The sequence below is a fragment of the Trichogramma pretiosum genome, unplaced genomic scaffold (genome assembly GCF_000599845.2).
Source record: "Trichogramma pretiosum strain Unisexual culture from Peru unplaced genomic scaffold, Tpre_2.0 scaffold88, whole genome shotgun sequence".
NCBI lineage: Eukaryota > Metazoa > Arthropoda > Insecta > Hymenoptera > Trichogrammatidae > Trichogramma > Trichogramma pretiosum.
In genome coordinates this window covers 17,879-44,177 of record NW_019641671.1, presented here as the reverse complement: position 1 = coordinate 44,177, position 26,299 = coordinate 17,879, and the positions used below count along the sequence as shown (strand labels likewise).

At 40.4% G+C, this 26,299-nt stretch overlaps 2 protein-coding genes across 2 annotated transcripts; one reads left to right on the top strand and one right to left on the bottom strand.

The window, feature by feature from the left end:
• Window positions 1–15,430: 15,430 nt before the first annotated feature.
• Window positions 15,431–19,226, bottom strand: LOC106652660 (ATP-dependent DNA helicase pif1-like). The gene is made up of 4 exons (XM_014371752.1): window positions 18,825–19,226; window positions 18,020–18,704; window positions 17,330–17,903; window positions 15,431–15,509 (listed from the first exon to the last, which is right to left on the bottom strand). The coding sequence occupies exons 1-4, from the start codon at window positions 19,224–19,226 to the stop codon at window positions 15,431–15,433; spliced, it is 1,740 nt and encodes a 579-aa protein (XP_014227238.1).
• A 5,336-nt stretch (window positions 19,227–24,562) lies between these two features.
• On the top strand, window positions 24,563–26,299 carry LOC106652661. Its single transcript, XM_014371753.1, has one exon. The coding sequence runs from the start codon at window positions 24,563–24,565 to the stop codon at window positions 26,297–26,299; it is 1,737 nt and encodes a 578-aa protein (XP_014227239.1).

Sequence of the window (26,299 nt, the reverse complement as noted above, 5' to 3'; positions counted from 1 at the left end):
ACCACATCTGGCGTCCCACAAGGAAGTGTACTCGGCCCACTCCTCTTTCTCATCTACATAAACTCCCTCCCCTCCATCCTCTCCCATTCACATGCCATCATCTTTGCAGATGATACGCAAATCATTTCTCACGCCCCACCGTCCCAGTTCAGAGATTTGGTGTCTCGCATGACTGCTGATGCCAACGCTGTTCATCAATGGGCCATGGATAATGGCCTTAGCTTAAATGCCCAAAAAACCCGCGTTTTATTGCTAGGGAGTCGCGTTTTTATCAATGCACTTGGCAGAGCAAACCCCCCTAAAATTGTACTGGCTGGCACAGCACTCGAGTACTCACCCACAGTAAAGATCCTTGGTCTGGTGCTCGACTCGAAGCTGAACTGGGATCCACAAATTTCATCCGCCTCATCTAAAATCCATTATGCCCTATACTCCCTACGTCACCATCGCAACTCCCTGTCACGTCATCTGCGCCAGCGTCTCGTTCAGGCGCTGATTGTTCCACACCTCGACTACGCAGCGGCGGCGCTGACTAGCCTCACGGCTGAGCAGAAGCTCCGATTACAGCGCCTACAAAATGCCTGCATTCGATTTATCTACGGCAACATTCCACGAATGGCACATGTCACGCCATATCGTTTAGCACTTGGCTGGCTCTCTGTTGCACGTAGGCGCGACCAACTAATGATTCTCCTGGCAAAGAAAATCGTGATCAGTGGCACACCATCCTGCCTGGCAGCGCGATTCACACTCCTTGAAAGCCGTGATCCAAACCGTAGAGTGACGCGACAACTTCCTCCACGTCTTGACTACCCATCTGCTCGTACATCAACACTCCATAATTCATTCACTCATACGACCACCAAATTGATCAACTCCCTACCTGCATCATTCTCCCTTCTGGCCACGTCTCCCCACCCTCGCACGTTCCTCCGCAACCACTTCCTCTCCCTTGAGAAGTCAGAGTGGCTGCAGCACTGTGCGACTGAGAATCTCTCACCCGTACCTCTTCCTCTCATTGGCCTACTTTCACTTCCCAACTACAACTAATAGTACAATCAATTATCACTAAAATTCACCCCGCATGACTGCAGTCCCTGGGAAATTATTGGTGGGCCTGGGACCTTTCCTCCGTCTGCCCTGGCCTGGCGGTAGAGCTGGCGGGCGGCTCCCGCATTCTGGCTTGTCCCACTTCGGGTCAGTGCTCATTGGGTGTCATTGAGCTTAGTATATATGTAAATATGTAAATAACTGTGCTGTACTCAATTTTTATTTTCTTTCTTTTTGCTGTCGTCAATTGTCTATCTTTATGTAATGTACTACCAATCTGCGCTAATTGCTCATTGTATATATGTATTTTGTTTATAATTCTTTTCATTTACTATCTGTAATTTACTTCAGGGCCACATGGGGTTCTACCCCCCGGTCCCATAATAAATAAATCAATCAATCAATCAACGCTCAGTAATGGCCTGTACTACACGTAACTGATCGTGACTTAATGTTATCGCACGTTTCTGCAAGTAGCCTCACGTGACTGTACGTCACTCAACGTTGACGCTCAGTAACGCCCTGTACTTCACGTAACTGCTCGTGTTTTAACGTTACTGCACATGACTGCAAGTTATTGAACGTCACTCAACGTTGACGCACAATAACGTACGGTTACGAAATTCAACGCTCAGTAACGCTATGTAACACTCAGTAACTTACAAAACTACACGTAACTGCTCGTGACTCAACGTTACTAAACGTTACTGAACGTTACAGCACGTATCTGAACGTTACAGCACGTTACTAAACGTCACTCAACGTTGACGAACAGTAACAGACGGTCACGCACTTCAACGCTCAGTAACGCTACGTAACGCTCAGTAATGCCCTATACTACACGTGACTGCTCGTGTTTTAACGTTACTGCGCATGACTGCACGTTATTGAACGTCACTCAACGTTGACGCACGGTAACGTACGGTAACGAACTTAAACGCTCAGTAACGCTATGTAACGCTCAGTAATGGCCTGTACTACACGTAACTGATCGTGACTTAACGTTATCGAACGTTTCTGCAAGTAGCCTCACGTGACTGTACGTAACTCAACGTTGACGCTCAGTAACGCCCTCTACTTTACGTAATTGCTCATGTTTTAACGTTACTGCACATAACTGCACGTTATTGAACGTCACTCAACGTTGACGCACAATAACGTACGGTTNCATATTTAGATATACAAAGAATGAGTTGTTGTTAAACTTCTTATCTAAAATAAATCACTGAACTTTCAACTACAGGTCCCATTGTAAATAGGATTCTCGTTTCTTCCTCATATTTAATTGAGGCTGAATATATTTTTGAATTTACAAAAAATGACTTGTCGTTTAACTTTTTATCTAAAATAAATCACTGAACTTTCAACTACAGGTCCCATTGTAAATAGGATCCTCATTTCATGCTTATAATTAATTCCTTCAGGCTGAACATACTCAGCTTTACAAAGAATGAGTTATCGTTAAGTTTTAATTACAGAACATATATTCAAATATTGGACGTTTAAAGACGACAAATAATTAAAATTAACCTTAATTTGTTTATCTAATAAGTTAATGTCCTGAATCAAAACATATCGATGAATTTCTCTAAATTATTTTGAATTAGAACATTTTTCCAGAGTCGTCCATTGATACAAATATTTAACGCGTGCAGTTTACCCAAGTATATAGTTAAATCTACTCGAGCGGCAGTTACTTCACTACTATAGTAGAATCTACTATGGCGCTGTAATCAATCCTACTAGATTTTATTCTCCGTGTACGTAACCATCGCAACTCCCTGTCACGTCATCTGCGCCAGCGTCTCGTTCAGGCGCTGATTGTTCCACACTTCGACTACGCAGCGGCTGCGCTGACTAGCCTCACGGCTGAGCAGAAGCTCCGATAACAGCGCCTACAAAATGCCTGCATTCGATTTATCTACGGCAACATCCCACGAATGGCACATGTTGCACGCCCTATCGTTTAGCGCTTGGTTGTCTCTCTGTTGCACGTAGGCGCGACCAACTAATGATTCTCCTGGCAAGGAAAATCGTGATCAGTGGCACACCATCCTGCCTGGCAGCGCGTTTCACACTCCTTGAGAGCCGTGATCCTAACCGTAGAGTGACGCGACAACTTCCTCCACGTCTTGACTACCCATCTGCTCGTACATCAACACTCCATAATTCATTCACTCATACGACCACCAAATTGATCAACTCCCTACCTGCATCATTCTCCCTTCTGGCCACGTCTCCCCACCCTCGCACGTTCCTCCGCAACCACTTCCTCTCCCTTGAGAAGTCAGAGTGGCTGCAGCGCTGCGCGACTGAGAATCTCTCACCCGTACCTCTTCCTCTCATTGGCCTACTTTCACTTCCCAACTACAACTAATAGTGCAATCAATTATTACTAAAATTCACCCTGCATGACTGCAGTCCCTGGGCAATTGTTGGTGGGCCTGGGGCCTTTGCTCCGTCTGCCCTGGCCTGGCGATGGAGCTGGCGGGCGGCTCCCGCATTCTGGCTTGTCCCGCTTCGGGTCAGTGCTCATTGGGTGTCATTGAGCTTTTGTATATATGTAAATATGTAAATAACTGTGCTGTACTCTATTTTTATTTTCTTTCTTTTTGCTGTTTTCAATTGTCTATCTCTATGTAATCTATTACCCATCTGCCCTAATTGCTCATTGTATTTATGTATTTGTTTATAATTCTTTTCATTTACTATCTGTAATTTACTTCGGGGCCACATGGGGTTCTACCCCCCGGTCCCATAATAAATAAATCAATCAATCAATCAATCAACGAGATTCCCGCTGCCCACGTATACTTTCGGTCTCGTTTATACCTGAGACAAAAAAAATATATAACGATATTTTTTTCCATTGATTTTATCTCCATAATGATGACGAGTGGCCGGTCTTACGTGCGTATAATATAGCACACATATGTGTATGTTAATACACCAATTCAGCAAGCCTTTCGGATCTCTCTCTCTCTCTCTCTCTCTCTCTCTCTCTCTCTCTCTCTTGATTTAATTGTAATTAATTGTCTTTCCTCAGTCAGTTAGCTCGTGTTTAGATTTAGACTTGCTCACGTCATTGAACGTATAATTATTGTTGCCGACGATTGCGATTATCTGCGTCAAAGACTATAAGCAAGCATGAGGAACTGTCAATGATGACAAAACTCATTACCGCAATTGAATCGCCCACGGCAAGTAAAAAGTAAGTCCTACCGTTGTTGTCGAGCAGCGATCCTATATCAACAAAACGACAAACAATCTCTCCGACGTTTTGCGGAAAATTTGACCTCACCAACGGAAAGCTGAGGTAAATTCCCATCGAAAACATGTATCGCATATTTTTTTTTAAGCTTACGTGCACAAATCCGTTGACCAATACGACGGCACCGCTCGGAAACTATCGTGATCATGTTGGTGATTCATTACGTGCGTGGATTCGACGTATTTTCGGTATTTCGATTAAAAATCATGGTTGTCACCCAAGATTCATATATTTATACATTGCATTTTCATCTGCACGATGAAAAGAGTCGATCCTGTCGACGGCAACGCTCGGAATTCATCGTGACCATGATGGTGAATTTTTATATGCACGAACTCGACGTATTTTCGGTACTTCGATAAAAAAAAAATTTGTCACCCGAAATTCGTAGTTTTTTTAATTGCTTGATGATCTATATCACACAAAGAGTCAACAATTACAAATTACGAATTACGACGGAAACGCTTGCAAACCATACTGTCCATGATGGTGTTGTTTTACATGAGCAGAAACTAAGTTTTTGCGTGTTTCGATGAAACTATCGAAGTACCCAACGAACGTGGTTGTCGCTGAAACTGCTAGTTTCAGCTGCATTTTGTAGACGGTCCTCGTGGCTGTTTATGTGTGCATCGTGCACATACCATGAATAATTGTATCAAAATTATATTATTTGCAGATGAATTATTCAAAGTAATACAAGATGTAGTCTTAAACTACCTTACGGTCCAAAAAGGAGGTAGATTTAAAAAATTTATTAGACCTAAGGATATTCAAGTTACCGATGGATACATTCACCATTACGAAAGGAATTTTAATAATGATCGGTAATTTGTCTTGGACCCACAGAGAGGTCGAACTGGATACGTGGAAAAGATGAATGAAACCAAGTTATTCCTATTTAATTTTGTCCCATGAAAACGAATATCGTGGTGGGACATCGCTACCAAAAAATTGTTATAAAGAAATATATTGCAAAAAGAAGAGATACTTATTGTTTAAAATTTTTCAACAAATAAAAATGTGTGTTTCAAATTCAAAAAATTTCATTTTTCTTCATTTTGCAATAAATTTGTTTGTAACAAGTTTTTGGGCAGTTTTAACGATTTCCCGTCCCCGATTTTTGTTTTCAAGAGACAAAAATAAATGAGGGGAACTTGGTTTCATCCATATTTTCCACGGATCTAGTTTGACCTCTCTGTGGCTCCAAGACTAAATTTCAATTAAACAATTTTTTTGTGACAATTAATTTTTTGCGCTAAATTAAAATTTCTTATACTTTGCAGATATAGTGTAGAAGAATTTTTAACGCTGATAGCCAATTTGAATCGGCTAGAACTATCTAGAGGTTTGTTATTTAACTTTAGCAAGTCTTCACGGAGAGAAAGATAACGCTTTTGACGTGAATGGTCGAGAGGCCGGTAATAATCATCGGATCCCCTGCGTTTGGTCCGTAAATGCATGTTTCTCTCGTATAACAGCTTGTTACGATTGTAGCTTATTACATTTATTCCGTCAAAAGTGTGGTTTTTGTTTTCCATATATGAGTTGTATACCGAAGGAGGAAGGGGTTGAAGATCAGAAAGATTTTTGCCGAATTGTAGTTTTTATCGAAAAGGAAGCGTCCGATTCGATTATTTTATTATCATGATAGTTAAATAATTATACAATTTTTCAGTTTTCAAAACACCATAATCATTATTACCCTAACAGTTCATTTACGAAAACGAATAGGATTGAATGTTTATTTATTCTAACCGCAAAAGAACTAAATTCAAAATCTTGAATTCAGTATAATTTTAACGTAGATCTAGTGTGATAATTGTTCTGAATTGACTAATTTTGAATTTAGTTCTTTCGCGGTTAGAATAAATGAACATTCAATCATATAAGTTTTCGTAAATGAGCTCTTAGTATTAAGATGATAATGATATTGTAAAAATTAAAAAATTGTATTTTTATTTAACTATGAGGATAATAAAATAATCAAAACGGACGCTTCACTTTCAAGAAAAACTATCATTCCGCTTAAAGGCATTTTGGATTTTCAACCCCTTCCCCTCCACCCTTCCAGAGAATAATGAAAATAAAGTTAGCATTATTTTGTTTCAGTTTACCAATGCAACGAGTATAGAAAGATGAGATTCTCGATCGTATTAAAAAAGATCAAAAATATATCACCGATAACATAGCCCTACAAAAAAAAATTTTCAAATCCACCGACCGAACCTAGTGGACTTTATGTTTTTGAGGTCGCTGAATCCGAATCCGGGGTCGGTTTTTCAAGGTTGGCTCATTTTAGAGGTCATTTGAAGGTCAAATAGTGGGAAAAGGGTAAAAAATCTGAAAAAATTCATACATGGGTTTTTGAGGATGCTGAATCCAAATCCGAGGTCGGATGACCTTCAGGAGGGCACTTTCAAGGTCATTTGAAGGTCAAACTACGAGAATTCAATAAAAATATCGACATTTACCAAAAAGGCGCAACGATTTTATCATGAAAATATCCGAAAAAATCACACTTATATTTTGAGGGTCGCTCATTCTAAATCAGAGGTCATTTTGACTGTTTCCGGCCTTGTGAAGGTCATTTGAAGGTCATTTTAGGGTCAGATCACGAAAAAAGCTTAAAAAAAATCATTCATAGGTTTTTAAGGATGCTGAACTCAAATCTGAAGTCAGATGACCTCTATGAAGTCACCTTCAAGGTCATTTCAATGTTAAATTTATTTAATGCGATAAAATATTGGAAGAAGTTCGTGCTTAGTTTTTTAAAACAGAATTAATTTTTCAGTTTGAGACATTTAGCGAGCTTACATTCTGGGATGGAGCTGCTTTTTTCCTACTCAATAAATATAAAGGAGAGTTAATATTATATTATACGGTACGAATGACTACATTTTTTCTAAGCTATTTCCCCGCAGTAAAGCAACCAAAAAATCTCAATTTTTTAACAATCAATTTTTACTTTCGTTATTATAAAATTTACTTTATTTTTGTTGACATAGCTCCAAGTAAATTTTTTATAGGACTTCTTTATATTGTGAATATAATATAGGCTATTTTAATTTTCACTATAGAATTGGGTCACAAAATATGAAAAATTCTTCACCAATAGATTTTTCTTTGATTCAAACGAATGCATTTTAAAATTTTGTGAAACAATGTCTGAGAGTGTAAAAATAAATTCACTGTAAGTATATCCTTATGACAAAGTAGAGATGAGCCAGGTGGACCGGCATGGGGAGTAAATTGATAAAACGGCATATTTTTTCATATTAATGCACCGTTTTCGTTCGTGTTATTGATATGGAGAAATATGCGGTTCTGTTAACTTACTTCTTATTCTAACACACCTTTTTCTCTTCTAGTCTTTACCTGCTGCCTCGATAAGTTTGATGTCGGTGACAACTGCCCGAAATGGGATGTGTAGAATGATCCGCTCATCAGCTTTTCGAGGTAACAATGCCAGTGGAAATGCACTGTCTTGCAGGGGGATTTGTATTCAGCATCCTCAAAAACCCATGTATGAATTTTTTTAGATTTTTTACCCTTTTCCCACTATTTGACCTTCAAATGACCTCTAAAATGAGCCAACCTTGAAACACCGACCCCGGATTCGGATTCAGCGACCCCAAAAACATAAAGTCCACTAGATCCAATCGGTGGATTTGAAAATTTATTTTTTTTTTTAGGGCTGTGTAATATACAGGGTGGGGAATAAATATGGAAACCCCTGGAAATTTCGCAGAATAAGTTGGGAAAAAAAATCAAAAACCTCATATCCGACGTATTTTTTCACGGGGAATCCAATGGTGACCTTGAATTTGACCTTGAACATGACCTTCAAGCTCCAGCGACCCAAAAATCGATTTTTCAAATGTAACCCCCATTTTTTATTGCAGATTTGAAAAGAGCACAAAATTTCACGTCAAAATGTATGTTTTGTTTTTTTTTTCAAGGTCATTTTAAGGGCTTTACGGACGCAAATGAAACCCCAATTTAACCTAAAATTAAGTTCAAGTAAGGGCTTTTTTTTCTCATTGTACCGCCTCCTAAATGACCTTAAAAAAAAAACAAAACGTACATTTTGACGTGAAATTTTGTGCTCTTTTCAAATCTGTTATAAAAAATGGGGGTCACCGTTCGAATAATCGATTTTTGGTTCACCGTAGAGTATAGGTTATTTTCAAGGTCAAATTGAAGGTCACCAGTGAAAAGAGTGGAAAATTTTACGTGAAAATATGTATTTTATTATTTTTTTTTGAGGTCATTTTGGAGGCAGTACAATTAGAAAAAAAGCCCTCACGTGAACTTAATTGTAGGTTAAATTGGGGTTTCATTTGCGTCTGTAAAGCCCTTAAAATGACCTTGAAAAAAAAAACAAAACATACATTTTGATGTGAAATTTTGTGCTCTTTTCAAATCTGCAATAAAAAATGGGGGTTACATTTGAAAAATCGATTTTTGGGTCGCTGGAGCTTGAAGGTCATGTTCAAGGTCAAATTCAAGGTCACCATTGGATTCCCCGTGAAAAAATACGTCGGATATGAGGTTTTTGATTTTTTTTCCCAACTTATTCTGCGAAATTTCCAGGGGTTTCCATATTTATTCCCCACCCTGTATATGTTACCGGCAAAACCCACTTTTAGGCAAAAACCGCAAAAATATATGAACTTTCTAAATCTTAGGCATTGCCAGCAATGCCGACAATTTTTTAGGCATTACTGCAAGCTAATAAATTTCAGTAAAAAATTAATGTAAAGTCAAAAAATACGCATTTATTTGAATACAAAAGTTTTGTTTTTAATGCTTTCAGAACTACAAATTTCGTCAAATGGTCATGGTATACCATTATCAACTTAAACCCATGGACACTTGATGATTGAAAGTCAACTAAGTCCACCTGGCATTTACTATTCATTTCTTAATGGAAAATTGGTTTTGATACCAACCCCCTTCTTCTCTTTATTTTTTTTCTGGTGACAGACTTCACACATTTTTAAGTATGACTCAATCAATTCTCTTGTAAAGTTGGAATACTTGATCGATGTTTCTTTCAAAAGCCTATCGCGCCTACCATGTCCGGTCGCAATATGCACGGCTTGATTGATATTAAAGACATTGTAATGGCTGGAGAGCCAATTTATAATTAATAATATATATTTTATTTTATTCTGGCTAGTGACAACGAGGAAAATATATATGATGTGATTGATTTGCGTGGAGTAGTCGTTATTATTTGTTATAATAAATTACAATGCAATATCATTCATCCATTCAAGTACAAAAGTTTAACTTACACCTAGGCTTACTCAACTAATTAAAAATAATATACATAAGCCTGGTGGACGATTCTCGGTGTAGATCGTGGCTCACTCTGTAACTGGTTGGCTGACGTTCCTGGTTGGCTGCTACTGCACTTACTGCACTAATCTAGATTACAAATTACACTCCGCATTGGACTCACGGCAAAATTTAATACAAGTCTGAATAATATAAAATCGTGGTACAAAGTGACGTGAGCTCCGCACACCGAATAAGATGATAGTCGAATCGCGCCGAGGCCTTCGCGGGCCCTCAATATATACCCTGAGTTTCTACACAGTTTTTTTAGGGGAGATGAACGATCTGTACCCGCTCGTACGTGAGAATCTGACGACATATATTTTTATTCGCTGGCAGATTAAGTTCATTGCTCTTCGAGTTAAATCAACAACACCTTATCTCAGCATTGGTCTCTATCGAGCTATTTAGATTTTGAATCTGTTTTATATCTTAGAGGAGGTGTTCGATTTACAGTGTATTACAAGTATTTTCTCTCGATTTCTCCAATTTTTATAGCTTTGTTTTTCATGTCATCTGATCCCCTAGTTCGAGCCAGCGCAGCTTTGAAATACTCTTTCTATAATTATATTTATTTTTCTTATTATAATTATTTATTTATAATAAGTCACGAAGGACGTGACAACATCTTCAAGTGGTACATAGTATTTAATGCTACTACCTGTTTTGATATTGGTGATAAGTCGGTATTTATAACATTTATAATATTCATTTTCGTTAGCCACAGCGACAAACTGATTTTTCCAATTATCGATTTCAATTTCCATTTTTACTTTATTTTAAGTTAAGTAACTAGTGAGAGTATAAGCTGTATCCATATTGGGTTACAAACACAACTAACAAATAAGTCCGACTTAGAAGCTGACTAATCGTATACTAACGTGTTAATGTTTACAGTAATGCCTAAAATTTTTTAGGCATTGCGGGTTTTGCCTAAAATTTTAGGCATTTTTGTTTTTGCCTAGGCAAAAGTCACTTTTGCCTAAAAGCGGGTTTTGCCGGTAACATATATAACTATTCATTCGAGTATTATTAACTAGATCCTAGCAGTACGATATCAGCAGAAGTACTAAACATTGAAGACTCGCAACACTCATTGGCATCACAACTTGAAAAATTACAGCCTGAATCTCAAAATGATGTATCAAGTGGTGAGCTTGTAGTAAATCAAAAAATAAGTACAAAATAAGTTCGTTTTTTATTATTATATAGAATTATTTTATTTTTTAGTGGAAGAAATTTCTCACGAATGCCTCTCATACGAAAAAATCTGTCGTAAAGTCAATCAACAAAAAGGACAACCAAAAAAGCTGACAAGAAAGCGAATTCGTGATGAATCTTCTTGGATAGATTTTCAAGCCAAGAAAGCCCGCAATCAGGGCAATGAAGGAATTTTCCGAGACGGAAAAATTATAAAACCACGAGAAATGGGCCCAGGTTGTGACATCAACTGTCGCTTCCAATCCAGCACTGCGTTATCACTTGAAGAGCGACAAAGAGCTTTTTCGATTTTTTGGGTTAAAGCTGATCGTACCAAGCAATGGAAATGCATCAACATCTGGACAAATCCAAGCAGAGTTGAAAATTTCTCCGAATTAGATATGAATAAAAAAGCTATTTCGCATTTTTTCACTTTACCCAAAGGTTCGTCTTTTGTGAAAGTTTGCCCAACAAACTTTTTGAGTACTCTGGGTATGTATGAATACAGTGACAAAAATCAAATTTAAAATCCAAAATCCAAATTAAAACTTCTATTTTTAATTTCAATAGGTATTTCGAATCAATGGATCAGAACAGCCGACAGAAAAAAATTTGAAGAAATTGATTTGAAAAATAGTCCCGGCTGCAAAATGGGTAAACATAAAAATCACAAAACAATTGTAGAAATCCAAAAAGAAGCCGTGCGGCGTCATATAGAATCATTCCCAAAGATCGAATCACGCTATTGTCGTTCGACTATCAACAAACAATATTTAGATGGAGATCTGAACATTTCGAAAATGTATCGCCTTTTTGAAATTGAATGTGATCGTAAAGGAATTACGGAGTATCCGAATGAACAATATTACAGTAAAATATCTGTGAAGAGTACAACCTCGCATTTTATGTTCCTAAAAAAGACAAGTAAGAAAATTTATTTTGAAAGATTTTCTATATTTTTAATTACGAAAAAAGGGCAGACTTTCATTTCGAGCGTTTCAGCGAGCTGTCGTATATCGCGTTCAATTATCCTTCTATGCACGCTAAGAATATGGTCAACTCTTTGATGGGCTAATTTTTTTTTTCAAATAACAATCAAATTATTTAACTGTATGAACGGTATTATACGATCATGCAATCAAGACGATTTTTAAATGCATAATAATGTTTTCCGCCTGTCTAAAATGTAGTAAATTTATTTATCACCGACCCGTCCCGCGCGGTGTTCGGAATTTTCACATGATATGCATTATACCGTGTGTCATAATGTAATATCACACTCCATATAAAGATTAATAATTTATAATATATTTATTCGTTTACAGGTGCGAAAAGTGCGAAGTGTATTCACGCCTAACTGAACCTGAAAAACAAAAAAAGATGACTGAAATGAAATCACATTTGAAATGTAAAGAAATCGTTCGACAAATGATGAAAGCCGATAAAATGTGATCCAATAAGGACCCTACACTCTGTGTGGCCAATTTTGATGTTGAAAAATTATTATTACTACCTAAAGTCGACATAGGACCTGTATATTATATGTCGAAGTTGTACGTCTTGAATTTTACCATCTTCGAACTTGGCGTTAATTTAGGGCATTGCAATGTCTGGAATGAGACAATTGGCCGTAAGGGTGCTAACGAGATCGCATCGTTTCTATTAGATTTCATCATGAAAAAAAGTGGAAAGGGAGTTAAAAATTTTATTTTACATAGCGATAACTGCGCAGGGCAGAATCGGAACAAATGCTATTCAGTATGTATTTTAAAGCAGCCAGAAAATATAAAGTTTCGATAACGCACAGGTAAATAATTCATAAATTTTTGCGAAGTTCATTTATTTTAGCGCAATATTAAAGCCGTTCTTATATTATCTGAAAGTTAAAGTTTCTTCGAAATGTCAATTACTACCTGCTAAATTTTTGTAATGGGCTGACATGTCTAACGGTCTGCAAAAAAGGATTAAAAAAGGTTTGTTTTTTCTATTTTACGCGTTTTAAGCCCTTTTTTGCACGTTTTTCGCCATACTTCATTATCTATAGACCGTTAAACTTGTCAGATCATTATACAAACTTAGTAGATAGTAGTTGACATCTCAAAGAAACTTTTTGAGTAATTTAGGAAATTTAAGTCCTGATCGAACTAGAGTAGATTTTGAGTTTTTGTGCTTTTTGAACCTTATTTTAATTGCTCAAGCCTCCAAAGTGCTCAGATCACTTTGGAATATATTCTTCATGAAAGTTTGGACAATTTCTAAGAAAAATCTATCCTTTGTTTTTTAATTTAAGTAAAAATGTACAATCTACATCATATAATCTTTTCAGGTACCTGGAGGTTGGTCACACACAAGCCGATGGCGATTCAATGCACGCGAGGATCGAAGATCATGCCAAAAATAAATCGATTTTCACTCAAAGGCAATGGTGCCAAATAATGCTGGAATGCAAAATCAAAGATAATTATACTGTGCTAGAGAAAAAACAGTCCGACATTTACGATTTTCTGAATCTTTCGCATCTTTTTAACTGGGGTCCTTTAAAAATTTCGACATTACGAGAAATTGTTATAAAACCTGACAGCATTCAAGTTCACGTACGGTCGAATCTGAAATATTAACCATCCCGAGTGAATGTGCTAAAAAGGTTTACAACTCTCGATGAAGTTGACAATTTTCAATTAGAACTTATAGGTACAAATTACCTCTATCCGAAAAGAAAGTTGAAGACATAAAAACAATGATGAAAAAAAATATAATTCCTCATGATTGCATTGATTTTTACAATGATATCATCTCATAAAAATATTTTTTTCAAATCTTCTACTTTCTTTTTACAATGTAATTTATTTTTTATTTAATTCTAAGAAAAGAGTTTTGTGCAACGACGCCATTTATTTTTGTTACATTAAAAATTTTTTTAGAAAAAAAAGAAAAACTGTTAAAAAATTGTATTGACAACAAATAACTTTTTATTTGACTTAAATTGCAAAATGACATTTTTTTTATAATAAAAAACTGTTAAAAACGTAATAGTCTAATTTTTTTAAATATTAAAAATTATTCCTGCAACGAAAATTGAAACGGGCCATTTTTTTATAATGAAGTTTCAAACGTTCTAGTTATTGTAAAAGAAACTTTTAACGTGCTAGTTTTCCTTAAAAAACCTTGAAACGTGTAAGTTTTCGTCGGGAAATCTTTCAACGTGTTAGTCTGTACCATAAATTTTGAGGCAGTGCTATTCTTCGTCCGAAAATTGAAACGTGCTACTGTTCGTGGGGACCGTCGAACTCTTCGTAAAGAAAGTCAATTTTTTTACAATTAAAATCGAATCCTAATATTGAACTTTCAATTTGACGAATTATAATTAATTCAGATCCTATGGATTCAAGCTGGGATTGATAACACTTCGAGAAATGTACCAATACATTCTTTCGTCATTTATCATGGCAATGATTTATGCCAAGTATTGCCAGCTGTGCACCATTTAACTGGGCCCGATTACACCAGTAAAGTTGGTACCAAGTTTAAAGCTTTACAAGCAATTCCAACGAAGTATTCAAGTGATTTTGGCAAAGGTATACAATAAATTATAATAATTTGAATAATTCTGGTAAATTTCATTACAACCGAAAATTTCATTTATATGTTTGTAAATTATTCAGATATATTTGAAGACTCTTTATTAGCTGAGGAATATTTAGCGGCAGTCGTTAATAAAACATCTGCATGTAAAAAATTTGATGATTTACGACTTGACCGCTATTTTGATGAAAAAAGTGTATTGATAGATGCGTTACCTGCTACATCAAGTAACATTTAATTGCACATAAAAAGAGCTTACTTTCTGTTATATTCGCAAATGAATTATTTGAATGGAGATTATGAAGTAGATCCATTAGACTTCGGCTACATTCAAGAGAATAATGATCTAATACCTACACTGTGTGTACCTGTACTTGCAAAGTTTGCAACAAAATTACATGTATATGTAATAAAATGAAAATTTCGTGTTGCTCATTTTGTTTATGTATGAAGCAGAAGACTTGCAATAATAAGTTTAATGATAATATTAGCTCCAACAAAAACTTCGATGACGATAATATTGAACAATTTTTTTTTGATGAATAAAACATACTGAATAGAATATATTGTTGAAATATTAATTAAGCTGAGCGCAGCGAAGTCGTGATATGACGGCATTTCGTACTTTGGAGGTGTTACGCTGTGCTACGATAACTTGAAAAGTATTTAATGAATCGAACTGAAATTTTTTCGGTATATAGTTGGGGTGTAGATGTATTACTGATTAGATTTTGGAATGTCCCTTATGCACCCTTGTATATTTTTAGATGAAATTTGTTAGATGCAATTATGATGTAATATGGCTGAATATTGCACATTTTAAGAAAGCAAGAAATATAAACTAAATGTTCACAAGGTATATACCAGGTATATATAATGTATATATCTTGTCAACCCCCGGTCTAGACCCGGGTCCCGTCGACCTGGTGCACCAGGTCGCCGGTCTGGCCCTAGCCACAACTTCTTCGAGAAATTTTTTTTTCTCTACGTTGGAGATCCTTCATAGGAGGTGCTTAGGGGATTTTCGTTAACCTGGTGCACCAGGTCCACGGGACCTGGTCTTCTTCTCAGAGAATTTTAGAAAGTAGTAAAAGAACAGATTTAGTAAAGGAATACGAAATAACATGAATTATATAAATATTGAGTAATTTTATTGATGGAACGGATTATATCAATTCTATATATTTTAGGTTGGGTACTCAGCTATAATATAAATTTACTCGCGATCTTTACTCAGCTAGATTAAAAATACATGGTATAATGAATATCGTAGCGATCTTCACTCAGCATTGAACCATTTTGTGAAGTTGAAAAGACAATTTCTTCAAATTTTTCTATAAAAAGAATATTACATATTTTAGTATTGAATTATAAAATGCGGGTATTGAAATGGTGATATACGTACACTAGGGTGGTCCACTTTTTCAAAAATTTTTTGTATCTCGGGGGATCCATCGGAATCAGAAAGTTTGAGGTTTAAAATGAATTTTCCCGTAAACTAGAACTCAAAAAAATGATTTTAGATGGTGTCGATGGATTTTTGAAGTTTAAAAACGTGCTCCAAAAAAGAAGCAAAATCGGGCTATTATTCGATTTATTTCAAACTCTGTTTAGAGTGTAAAAATAATCTTGACAATACATTTTCTTATGTGTTTTTGTCTGCAGAATCGAATGCCGTAGTCAGTTTTGACCTAGGAGCACAATTTCATTCAAAAAAATACACTTTTTCGATCGTTCTTTTTCGCAAATTCCGCAAAGTTCATTTTCGAGCGAGTGGCAAATGAACAGAAAAAATCTAGAAAATTTTTTGACACCACCAAAATTTAGGATTTTTTATGACAAATCCAATGGTATAAATTAGTATACACTTTGAAATTATTTTAATGCAGAAAAATACAACTTTATCCCAAAAAACGACATTACGAAAAATTGAAAAATCGAAAAGTGTATTAGTTTCTTCCAGGAAATGGCTAAGTAGAATCAACTATGGAAAAAATTGCATGAAACTATCTGATAGGTTTTTTTCTCACCTTTCCAACGCCGGTTTCAGAAGTTAAAAATTCGCAAGATTCGCTGAGATACAGCTATTTTTGTACGATGCATTTTTTAGCTTAAATTCTGCTTCGCTGGTTTTTTAATGAATAGAGCTAGCTCAGAATTATTGAATTTTAAGCCTAAAAAATGCATCGTACAAAAATAGCTGTATCTCAGCGAATCTTGCGAATTTTTAACTTCTGAAACCGGCGTTGGAAAGGTGAGAAAAAAACCTATCAGATAGTTTCATGCAATTTTTTCCATAGTTGATTCTACTTAGCCATTTCCTGGAAGAAACTAATACACTTTTCGATTTTTCAATTTTTCGTAATGTCGTTTTTTGGGATAAAGTTGTATTTTTCTGCATTAAAATAATTTCAAAGTGTATACTAATTTATACCATTGGATTCGTCATAAAAAATCCTAAATTTTGGTGGTGTCAAAAAATTTTCTAGATTTTTTCTGTTCATTTGCCACTCGCTCGAAAATGAACTTTGCGGAATTTGCGAAAAAGAACGATCGAAAAAGTGTATTTTTTTGAATGAAATTGTGCTCCTAGGTTAAAACTGACTACGGCATTCGATTCTGCAGACAAAAACACATAAGAAAATGTATTGTCAAGATTATATTTACACTCTAAACAGAGTTTGAAATAAATCGAATAATAGCCCGATTTTGCTTCTTTTTTGGAGCACGTTTTTAAACTTCAAAAATCCATCGACACCATCTAAAATCATTTTTTTGAGTTCTAGTTTACGGGAAAATTCATTTTAAACCTCAAACTTTCTGATTCCGATGGATCCCCCGAGATACAAAAAATTTTTGAAAAAGTGGACCACCCTAACGTACACTTTGTTACTAAGTGTTTTTAAGAACTCTGATTTCAATTTTGTTGAATGTGATTTAGATATTAAATCAAATCTTCCTTTGTCGTAAAAACATGAGAACATTACATCATTTGAACTTCTAACGCGGTTTAAAGCAACGTATGTCAATCCTGACAAGAATTCTTTTATTCCTATATCAACAATTGCTGATGGTAAAGTTAAGCCTTGGGATTTATGAATTGTAATTCCGTATGCTAATTTCCATGGAAATTGCTTTCTTGTGTGTCTCATTCCTGATTTTTTCCAGGTGCGTATTATTGGAGTCACAGGAAATAATTTTTTGTCAAGATAAGGCCCGTTGTACGAATCAAATTCTACTAAGATGTATGTAGGCAAATGTAGTGGTTGGACATCATCTTCGTAAAGAATTGCCTTTACTTTTCCTAATGATCCGTTGACTAAACCTTCTTCAACCCAAGTATTATCAAGTAACATTACTCTACACCCGATAGCGAGAAATAAAGTATCTGCTAATCCGGAGCAATCTTCATTATTTGTTGCAGAATTAGGTTTATTTTGAGCTTTGATAACTACGACTGGTGTTTTCAATTCACGTAGACGATTCTTGTTTATATTTTGGACCATATCGTTTGTAGGCAAAAATGAATAGCGTTTTTAAATTTAATTTGTTCTTCAGTGTTTAAATTTATACTTTTTCGTTGTACTAACATATTATATTCTTCAGATGTTATATTTCCACTGGCTACATGATCTAACAACTGAGAAAAAGTTGTATCATCCTTTTGTCGGTGCGATATAGATAACTCAACGAAGACCTGAAAACTATCAAAAACTAATCTACCATTTGTTGACATAAAGTCGTTAAATTTTGTCATAAAAATAGCCGCATCTTTTACGGGTGGTAGTTGTCTAAAATCGCCAAACATTAATACACATAATCCACCAAACGGTTCATTGATTTCAGGGAATATATCACTGCATCTTCTTTCTACTTGATGAAGCATTCGTACGCCAACCAGTGACATTTCATCAATTATTACGAATCTCAAATTTTTATGTTTTAATTGAAAATGTTGCAAGGATTCGTCCTTTAACGATTCGAATTTAGTATAAAAAATAGATATTTTAAAGAATGAGTGCAGTCTTGAGCCATTGATATTAAGAGCCGCTGCACCCGTGGGTGCTGTGACGGCAATTGCTTCATGCCCAAGTTTACTAGAAACTTCTTCCACAATACGATGTATTAAAGTGCTTTTCCCGGAACCTGCTTTTCCTTGAATAATGATACGTTTAACATCCTTGTGACCATTATCCGTGCTATTATTATTATTACTGATTTGCATAATTTTGTGTTGACATATTTCTAAAATATATTGCTCCTCGTTGAATAATTTTATTTGATTATCAATCTGGGCATGTTTATTGATATCTTTTAATTTTTAATTGTGCTTATATTCTTTCAAAAAAGTTTTGATCAATTCAAAAGATGGATATACAGATTTATCGCCATTCCAGTCATATGCCACATCGATCAGTCTTTGTCCTAATTCATGTGTTTTTTTTTCATTATGGTGAGCGGATATTAATTCAAAGGCATTGTAGTGTATATTGTTTTCTTCAATGTCGTTTTCATTATCTTCGTTTGACTCGAATATGGTTGTAAACGTTGTATCTATTTCTGAATTACTTAACTTATTTTCTTCATATAACAAAAACCAACTATTTTCATCACTGTGCTCAAATCTATTCCATAATGAATTCATGTCTTCTCGGAATGGCAGATGTATGATGCATCGTTGTCGATAGAACGACTCCATATCACTTTGATAATTTATATCTAAAGCTGGACGAACACGGACGACAATTTCTTTGCCAAGTGTATCTATTTCCATGTACATTTATACATTTTGCAAATTGAAACAATGAGAAATTTTCGTATTCAACAGGTCGTCTGACATATTTTTCTATACGTAGCTGCTTGAAAATTTTGTTGCTTTAATACAATACTGTGAATTGCTTTGCTTGTAGTGGGTCGCTTGTAAGAAACTATCGCTTGATTTCATTTCTGATTTTCGCTTATAATTTGTGTTTTTCTTTCCTGGAACCTGAGGGTTAAAAGAGTATAGAAAGTGAAGCCTTTTGCTTCAATTAGCGGGAAAGGTTTGGGGTCAGTTCAAGTAGGGTCAAAGGTTTTGAACCTAGTTTTCCTTGTTTTGCGCCCGTGTAACGACCCTCGCGAAGTCCTGTTGGCACGTTAGTTCGTTCTCGGTTTCCCATTATTCGTTAGTTTTCTCGCCTATATTTTAGCTCATCATGTTTGGGGCCCTTATTCGACACGGAGAGAAGGATTTAGTATCACGCCCAGACATTGTGGGCGACCTGGCCCGTCAGATCAAGGCGATCATCGAGAAGATGGATCTAGATCAAGTGATCACCATTTTGGACGCCCGTAGGTTGGCTGGAGCCGGGACAGAGATGGCAGTGCGGAGCCGACTATTTCGCTCGGAGATTCGGGCCATTCACCCTGAAGCATTTCCACCCTGGTTCCCGGCGGAGGACGAAATCTTAGGGGTATCTCCTCTCGACACGCTCCAGTACCAGTTGTTGATTCCTCGGAGTCGGCCGTCTCTACGAATGGACCAGCCAACTGGCCCAGACCCCGAGGACGGCGGGGGCGATGAAGAGGAGGAAGGAGCGAGTGCGCTGGTGGACGCGAAGGCAGTGATGCCGACCGCGTCAATTCCGTGCGTGGTATCTTCGAGCACACCCACAACGACGAGTTCACAAGCGATCTATACGACTCCTTCCACCCAGCACATGTCCAGCACCGCTCCGAGAGTAGTGAGTACGTGGAACAGTTCGACCACGACCTTCTCTGCGCCACTTACGCTGGCCTCATCCATGGGGTTGGCTCAATCGTTAGCGGGGCTGAGCTTCAACGAACGAGACAGCATTTGGCCACAGAGTTCAGGGCCGTCGGACAAAGCTCATCACGCTACGATCTCCCGCAATTGGGTCCTGGATTAAGGACTTGGCCGAGCAATCCTACACAAACGCCGTGAGGAACTTGGCCGAAAGAAAACAACCACACCCACAGCCACAGTCAAGAGAAGTTGCGAGCGAGGAACGAGAACGAAGACACCGAACGAAGAGTCAAGTTGGAAGCCCGAGGGCCAGGTAGACAAGATGAAGATCGGGCGAATCGCCAGAAGAAGTGGGAACGGGCGGACGATCGAGAATCGGAGCCCGAGACAGATGGCGAAGAGTCGAACAGACGAAGAATGGGTCCTCAGCGGACTGGCTGGTCGATTTTGGGCCGAAGAAACTAAGGGAACGACCGAGACGCGTCCTACGAACGCCAAGAACGATCACCCTATCGGGCTCCGAGCCCACCCACCCGCATGACGGGTCTACAGGTCACGAAAGTCCTGCAAAGTTGGCATTTGTCGTTCGATGGCGAGAATCGGGAGGAAGCCCGGAATTTTCTTGAAAATGTGCGGGATTGCAACGAGAGCAATGACATCCCCACTGATAAGCTCCTGAATGCAACGCCCGCTATTCTCAAGGGCAAGGCTCAACGATGGTTCCGGGAGAATAAGCGAGACTTAACGACCTGGGTCCAATTTCGGAAGGCCTTCGAGGACCGATACATGAAAGTGCTCCGAGACACGACGATTCGGCGAGATATTGACCACCGCACCCAGGCGAAAAGTGAGAAGATTGCTGATTACGCAGACTGTTTTCTGCAGCTGGTCAGACATTTAAGGCAACGATGTTTCGGCACGTGCGGCGGCGTACGCGTGCGAGAGAGACAGACTGCTGCGCGTGAGCAGACGTGCCGACGCGCAATAGATCGCGGCAGAATAGCTCGAGCAAGCAACACGTTGAGACACGGCAGCCATAACTAGTTTGGAGGAAATCGGAAAGTTACGAGTGTGAGAGCAGCAAAGTGAAAAGCCACCGCGGATTGTGCTCGTGGAAGACGACACGTACAAAAGCCGACGCAAAGATACGTGTGTGATTTCGCCCAGGAGGGCTAGTTATTGTGTGTGCTCGAGAAGCAGTTGGCCGCAGAAAGGCAAATCTCGCCCAGCCGGGCCCGTGCCAGCCAGTGTACCCGTGTGAGTGTCGCCCGGTGGGGCTCGTACAAGTGAGTGCGCACGTGTACACGGAATTGAACATCGTCGCCCAGACGTGGGCGTAAGAAAGCACCGCGTCGTCGCACGTGCTCATCGACGCCCGGACGAGGGCCGAAGCCAGTGAGAAAAGGAGCCGATCCAACGTCGAGGCGCCGAAGATTTGGGGTTAGTTGTTAAGATTATTTGCGAGTCATTGGTCGACGCGACTGCCGGGTCGCAGGCGCGTGATTGTGTGTGTTCTAGCTTGGCTGACGAGTATCGAAGCGGCGATACGCAGCAAGCATAGTATTGGTGTGCGTGGGTGTAGGTCGACATCCGGGACGTTCGCATCAGGGCGGATCGCCCGCGGCCGAGTACGAAACACATCGTCAAGGTAAACGCGCGAGTGCCACGTCGCGTCGGTACACGTGCACTCGACATCGTCGCATAGATCGCGCGCGCAACGGCCATATTGGCTCGGCCGATTAGGCTCGTATCACGGGATACGATAGACGCGAGCGCCGAGCGCGCCCCTGGCGGGCAAAGTCGGAAGTAAAGTTGAGTCGAACTTGTGCCTCGTCGCGTATCATTGTAAGATATCGCCCTTTGGGCAATTTGAAGTGGTTTTTCGGCCAGTTGGGCCTTGGATTAAATAAAGCATTACATTTAATCGACATCATAGCCTAGTTATTTCGCGACCGCTCTTTTTCGCGGATTTCAGCATCGGTTGCAGGAGGTCAACGGTAAGCCAGCGAGTCTACAGCAAGCTCGCACTGACGACGGGCCCAATATCCCCTCTGGGAGTACTCAACCAGGTAAGGTGGTCCTATAGAAATTTATTCAACGGCAGGCAATTTGCTGCTTTCTCCTACCCCGGGGTCAGCCGTCCGTCGCAATTTGGCTCTCCAGCGGGGAATCGAACCCCGGTATCCCGCGTGACAGGCGGGGATACTGACCACTATACTACTATACTACTTGTGCTGCCGAACAGGCAGCACGTGAAATTGTGAGCTCCGTGACAAATGTACGTTACATCTGTCATTGGATAGCAAAATAGCGTTTGGTAGTTCTGGACAGATACAAGTTGTTCACGCGAACACTGCAAATTACTCGCAGTTACAGTGCACAGTGTCTGGGTGCCCTAGGAAGCACAAAAGTTAGTTTCGACGAAGATGACGACGTGGAGAAGGGACGAGCTGGACATCGCTGAGGCATACCTTGTGGAGCACACGGGTGTACTTACAGCGGCGGACTACGAGGAAGTCGCTGCGCGGATCGTGGTCGCAACCGGTCGATACAGGAGTGCTGGGGCTGTGAAAACGAAGCTCAATGCCATCAGGAGAGCAAGGAACAACCCCGTCGCCGCAGCCGGTGCCCCAGAGAGATGGACGGAGCAAGACGTGGAGAGTCTCGCGGTGAGGTATGCTGAGGTAGCTGGAAACACCAAGACAGCTAAGATACGCGCCCTTATATCGGAGTTTCCCGGAAGAAGCGAAAAAGCTATCGCTACACTTCTCCGCGAGAGATTTCCGGTACTTTACCATCGGCGTGAGCACCTACAGCAAACAATAACATCAGAGCCAGCAACGTACCCAATAACATCGGAAGAGGAAAGTATGTCAACATCAGCACAGGCAAATATTCAAACGACAATAACAGCAGAAGAAACTGTGACAACATCTACGCAGCCGAACATCCAACAAACAAACGAATCCGTAACGGTTGCCGAGGACCCCATGATGCTTTCGCCGCGCATCGCCCTCGAGGTGCCGAGCTCATTGCGGAAAGAGTTTCTTGCAATCTGCAAAGCTTCCGCGGGGGAGAGGGCGCGGCGAAAGATAGCAAGACCTGGGGGCTTTGTACAACAAGGAATTAAAGCAGCGACCAACGAGCTTTTGAGAGAGCAGCTTGAGAAAATCAACGCGACAGCAACATCGGCTGTACGAAGGCGAAAAGATGCCAAACAAGCCATTTACGCGTCAGCGGCCTTGCTCATGAATGAGCACAAGCGAAGGACTGCCAACAAGCTTCCGCAGAACTACATATATACAAAAAGAAAAATCCAGAAGCTGCAACGGCAGCTGGAAAGATCAAGAAAGCTCCGAGCATATGTAGGAGGCCGAAGGCTGCCAAGAGAACTCAAAAGCCACGCGAGAGAGCTGAGAAGGCTGAAAATGACCCCGACGCAGGCGATCACGCTTCGCGAAGAGAGACTTAAAGCTCTCGAGGCCAAATATGAAGTACAGCTGGCGAAAGCCGAAGCACTGGGCGTGAGAGCCAATTTTAATAGCAAGCCGTCGATGAGCGTCATCACACAAGTGCCAGAGAGAGCTTTCCCTGACCTCAAAAGAACTGAGGACTACTACAAGACTCTCTTCTCAGAAAACAGCGAGCGAGACAAACAAGACACGCCAGTCTTCAGCGAGTGGCTGCAGAGAATGCACGAGTACAGGGACACAAAGGACCTGGAGTCCCAAATGTCGGAACAGCGACTGCGGGTGCTCATTAACAAGCACATAGACAGGTCACCGCCTTGGAAGGCTTGCGGCCTGGATGGCATTCCCACCGCCATCTACAAGATGCTGCCTGCGGCCAAGGATTATCTCGCCACCTTCATAATAGATGTTATCACCGGCCGAGAGAAAATACAGGAGACAGATGTCCGGGCGAGAGTGGTGCTAGTGCACAAGGCTGGTGACTTGAATGACCCCGCCAATTACAGGCCTATCGCCGTACTCAACGCAGACTACAAGATCCTGACTGCGTGTATAGCCGAGATCGTCTCCGAGAGCCTGGCTGGCTGGATGATACCCAGGTAGCAATTAGCACGACGAGACGTGTGGGGTACAACACACGGGCTGCTGTGAGATAAGGCGTGCACACAGGCAGCCAGGCTCTCGAGGCGGAAAAACTACTCGAGCTGGTTCGACTATGCGAAGGCGTACGACTCGATCTCTCATGTGCAGCTGAAGAGGCTCATCGCTGCACTACCTGTACATCAGCAAGTGAGAAACCTTACGAAAGCGCTCGTAAACTAGTGGGCCGTCACGGTGCAGCTGAACAGACAACAAACGGCGCCTATCCGCGTGAGAAGAGGTATCTACCAAGGCGACTCAATGACGCCGCTCCTCGTGCTGGTCACAGCGTGCATTATACCTGCCATAGAGGAAGATGCGGAAATTTTGAGTGCGTCCCGAGGAAGGCACAGGATCGCGGCCATTATGGACGACATCAAGGCACACGCACCTACCAAGAAAGCTGCCGAGCTTATTAAAAACAAGCTTGAAAAAACATCAGCCGAGCTGGGCCTACTGCTCAATGTAAGGAAGTGCGGCATATACGTGAGTCAGACCACCGACGACGAGGCCGAGGAAGATATCCCCTTCTTGTCCATTGTAAGAGACGGTTACAAGTATCTAGGCCTGCAGCAAACAGAGAGAGACACACCGGTAAACATGGCAACGCTCACGCAAATACTAGAGCAAAAGTTAGCGGAGATACTAACATCAAAGCTCTCGCCAAGCCAGAAAGTCACACTCATCAACAACACTCTGATACCGGCCGCCGTATACGCGACGGGCAATCTATACCCTAATGAAGCCAGAGCAACAACACTCAAGAAATGCGCAGATGTGGACAAGAAAATACGCAAGGCGCTTATAAATCACAACCTGCTCGGAAAAACGTCCACAAGAGCGCTCGTCTACGTACCCACATCACTCGGCGGCCTCGGCATAAAATCGCTTGTGACTGAGACAGAGGCACAATATGTAAGGAAATACATATACCTCCAACATCATCCGGATATGAAGGAAACGGAAGCAGAATATAAAAGGCTGGTAGCTGCGGGCTGGCGAAACCCCATCACCGACGCGTTGCATGTCATGCAGGCGTATGAGCTGGAAATACCAGCGAAAGAAGAGCCAGACGAGCCGCTCAACGCATACTGCAGACGAGTAGTCGAAAAGCTCCGCCAGGCGCAGGTGAACAGGACACTGCAGAGCTGGACAACATCGAGCCATTATGCCCGCCTTGTAACGAAAGCAGCGCCAAAAATCCGCTTTCCTGCGCTTGCGGACTACCGTTCGGACAGCTGGATGGCAACTGTGGCGCGCACGGCTGCAGAGGAGCAGATGCATGGGCTGGGTGCCAACCCGGCAAGGAGGAGAAAGTGCCGACTTGGGTGTAACGCTGACGAAACGGCTTATCACGTGATGTCAGCTTGCGTGACCCAGGAGTACACCACGCGGCACGATGCCGCAGTCCGTCACGTCCTGCACAGGATCCTTGCAGGCACACGAGCTCCGGAGCACATAAGATCACAACTGCGGTACGGCAAAGCAGCGCTCGTTGTGGAGTACGCATGGGGCCAGAGGCAGATAAAAATCAGAGCCGGTACCAAGGTACAGACGGACCCAGAGCTCTACCATAACCGACCGGATATTGTGGTCGTGGCAACGAACCCGGACACCGTGTATGTATTCGAAATCGCTGTGTCGCACCTACAAAACATCCACCGCCAAGAAAAAATTAAGCAGACGAGATATGGCAAAAACTCCACCCTGCACGTGACGGAGAAAAACTACGACACAGTCCCGCGAGACTACAACCTTGTGGAGGCCTTGGCGCGGATGTACAAGGCTCCAGTGAAGCTCTCCCTCATGGTTTTCGGTGCGCTGGGCGAGATACTGGAGACCCCGGGCCTCGCCAGTGCGTACCGGCATCTTCAACCGCTTGGCGCAACCAGAGACGACCTGAGGGACCTGGAGAACCGGTGCTGTCGCAGCATATGTGTGGCAACTGCCAAAATAATTATGAGAAGACTGACCATGAGACCGCGCGACTCTGAGTAG

Bases quoted from the DNA above. Each gene is read 5' to 3' on its own strand.
- LOC106652661 (XM_014371753.1), top strand. From the start codon at position 24,563: ATGACGCCGCTCCTCGTGCTGGTCACAGCGTGCATTATACCTGCCATA.
- LOC106652660 (XM_014371752.1), bottom strand. From the start codon at position 19,226: ATGTACATGGAAATAGATACACTTGGCAAAGAAATTGTCGTCCGTGTT. The intron at 18,705-18,824 runs GTATATCCATCT...TTCAACGAGGAG, and splicing joins ACTGGAATGGCGATAAATCT to CAATATATTTTAGAAATATG. The intron at 17,904-18,019 runs GTATAAATTTAA...TGAAAACACCAG, and splicing joins TATGTTAGTACAACGAAAAA to TCGTAGTTATCAAAGCTCAA.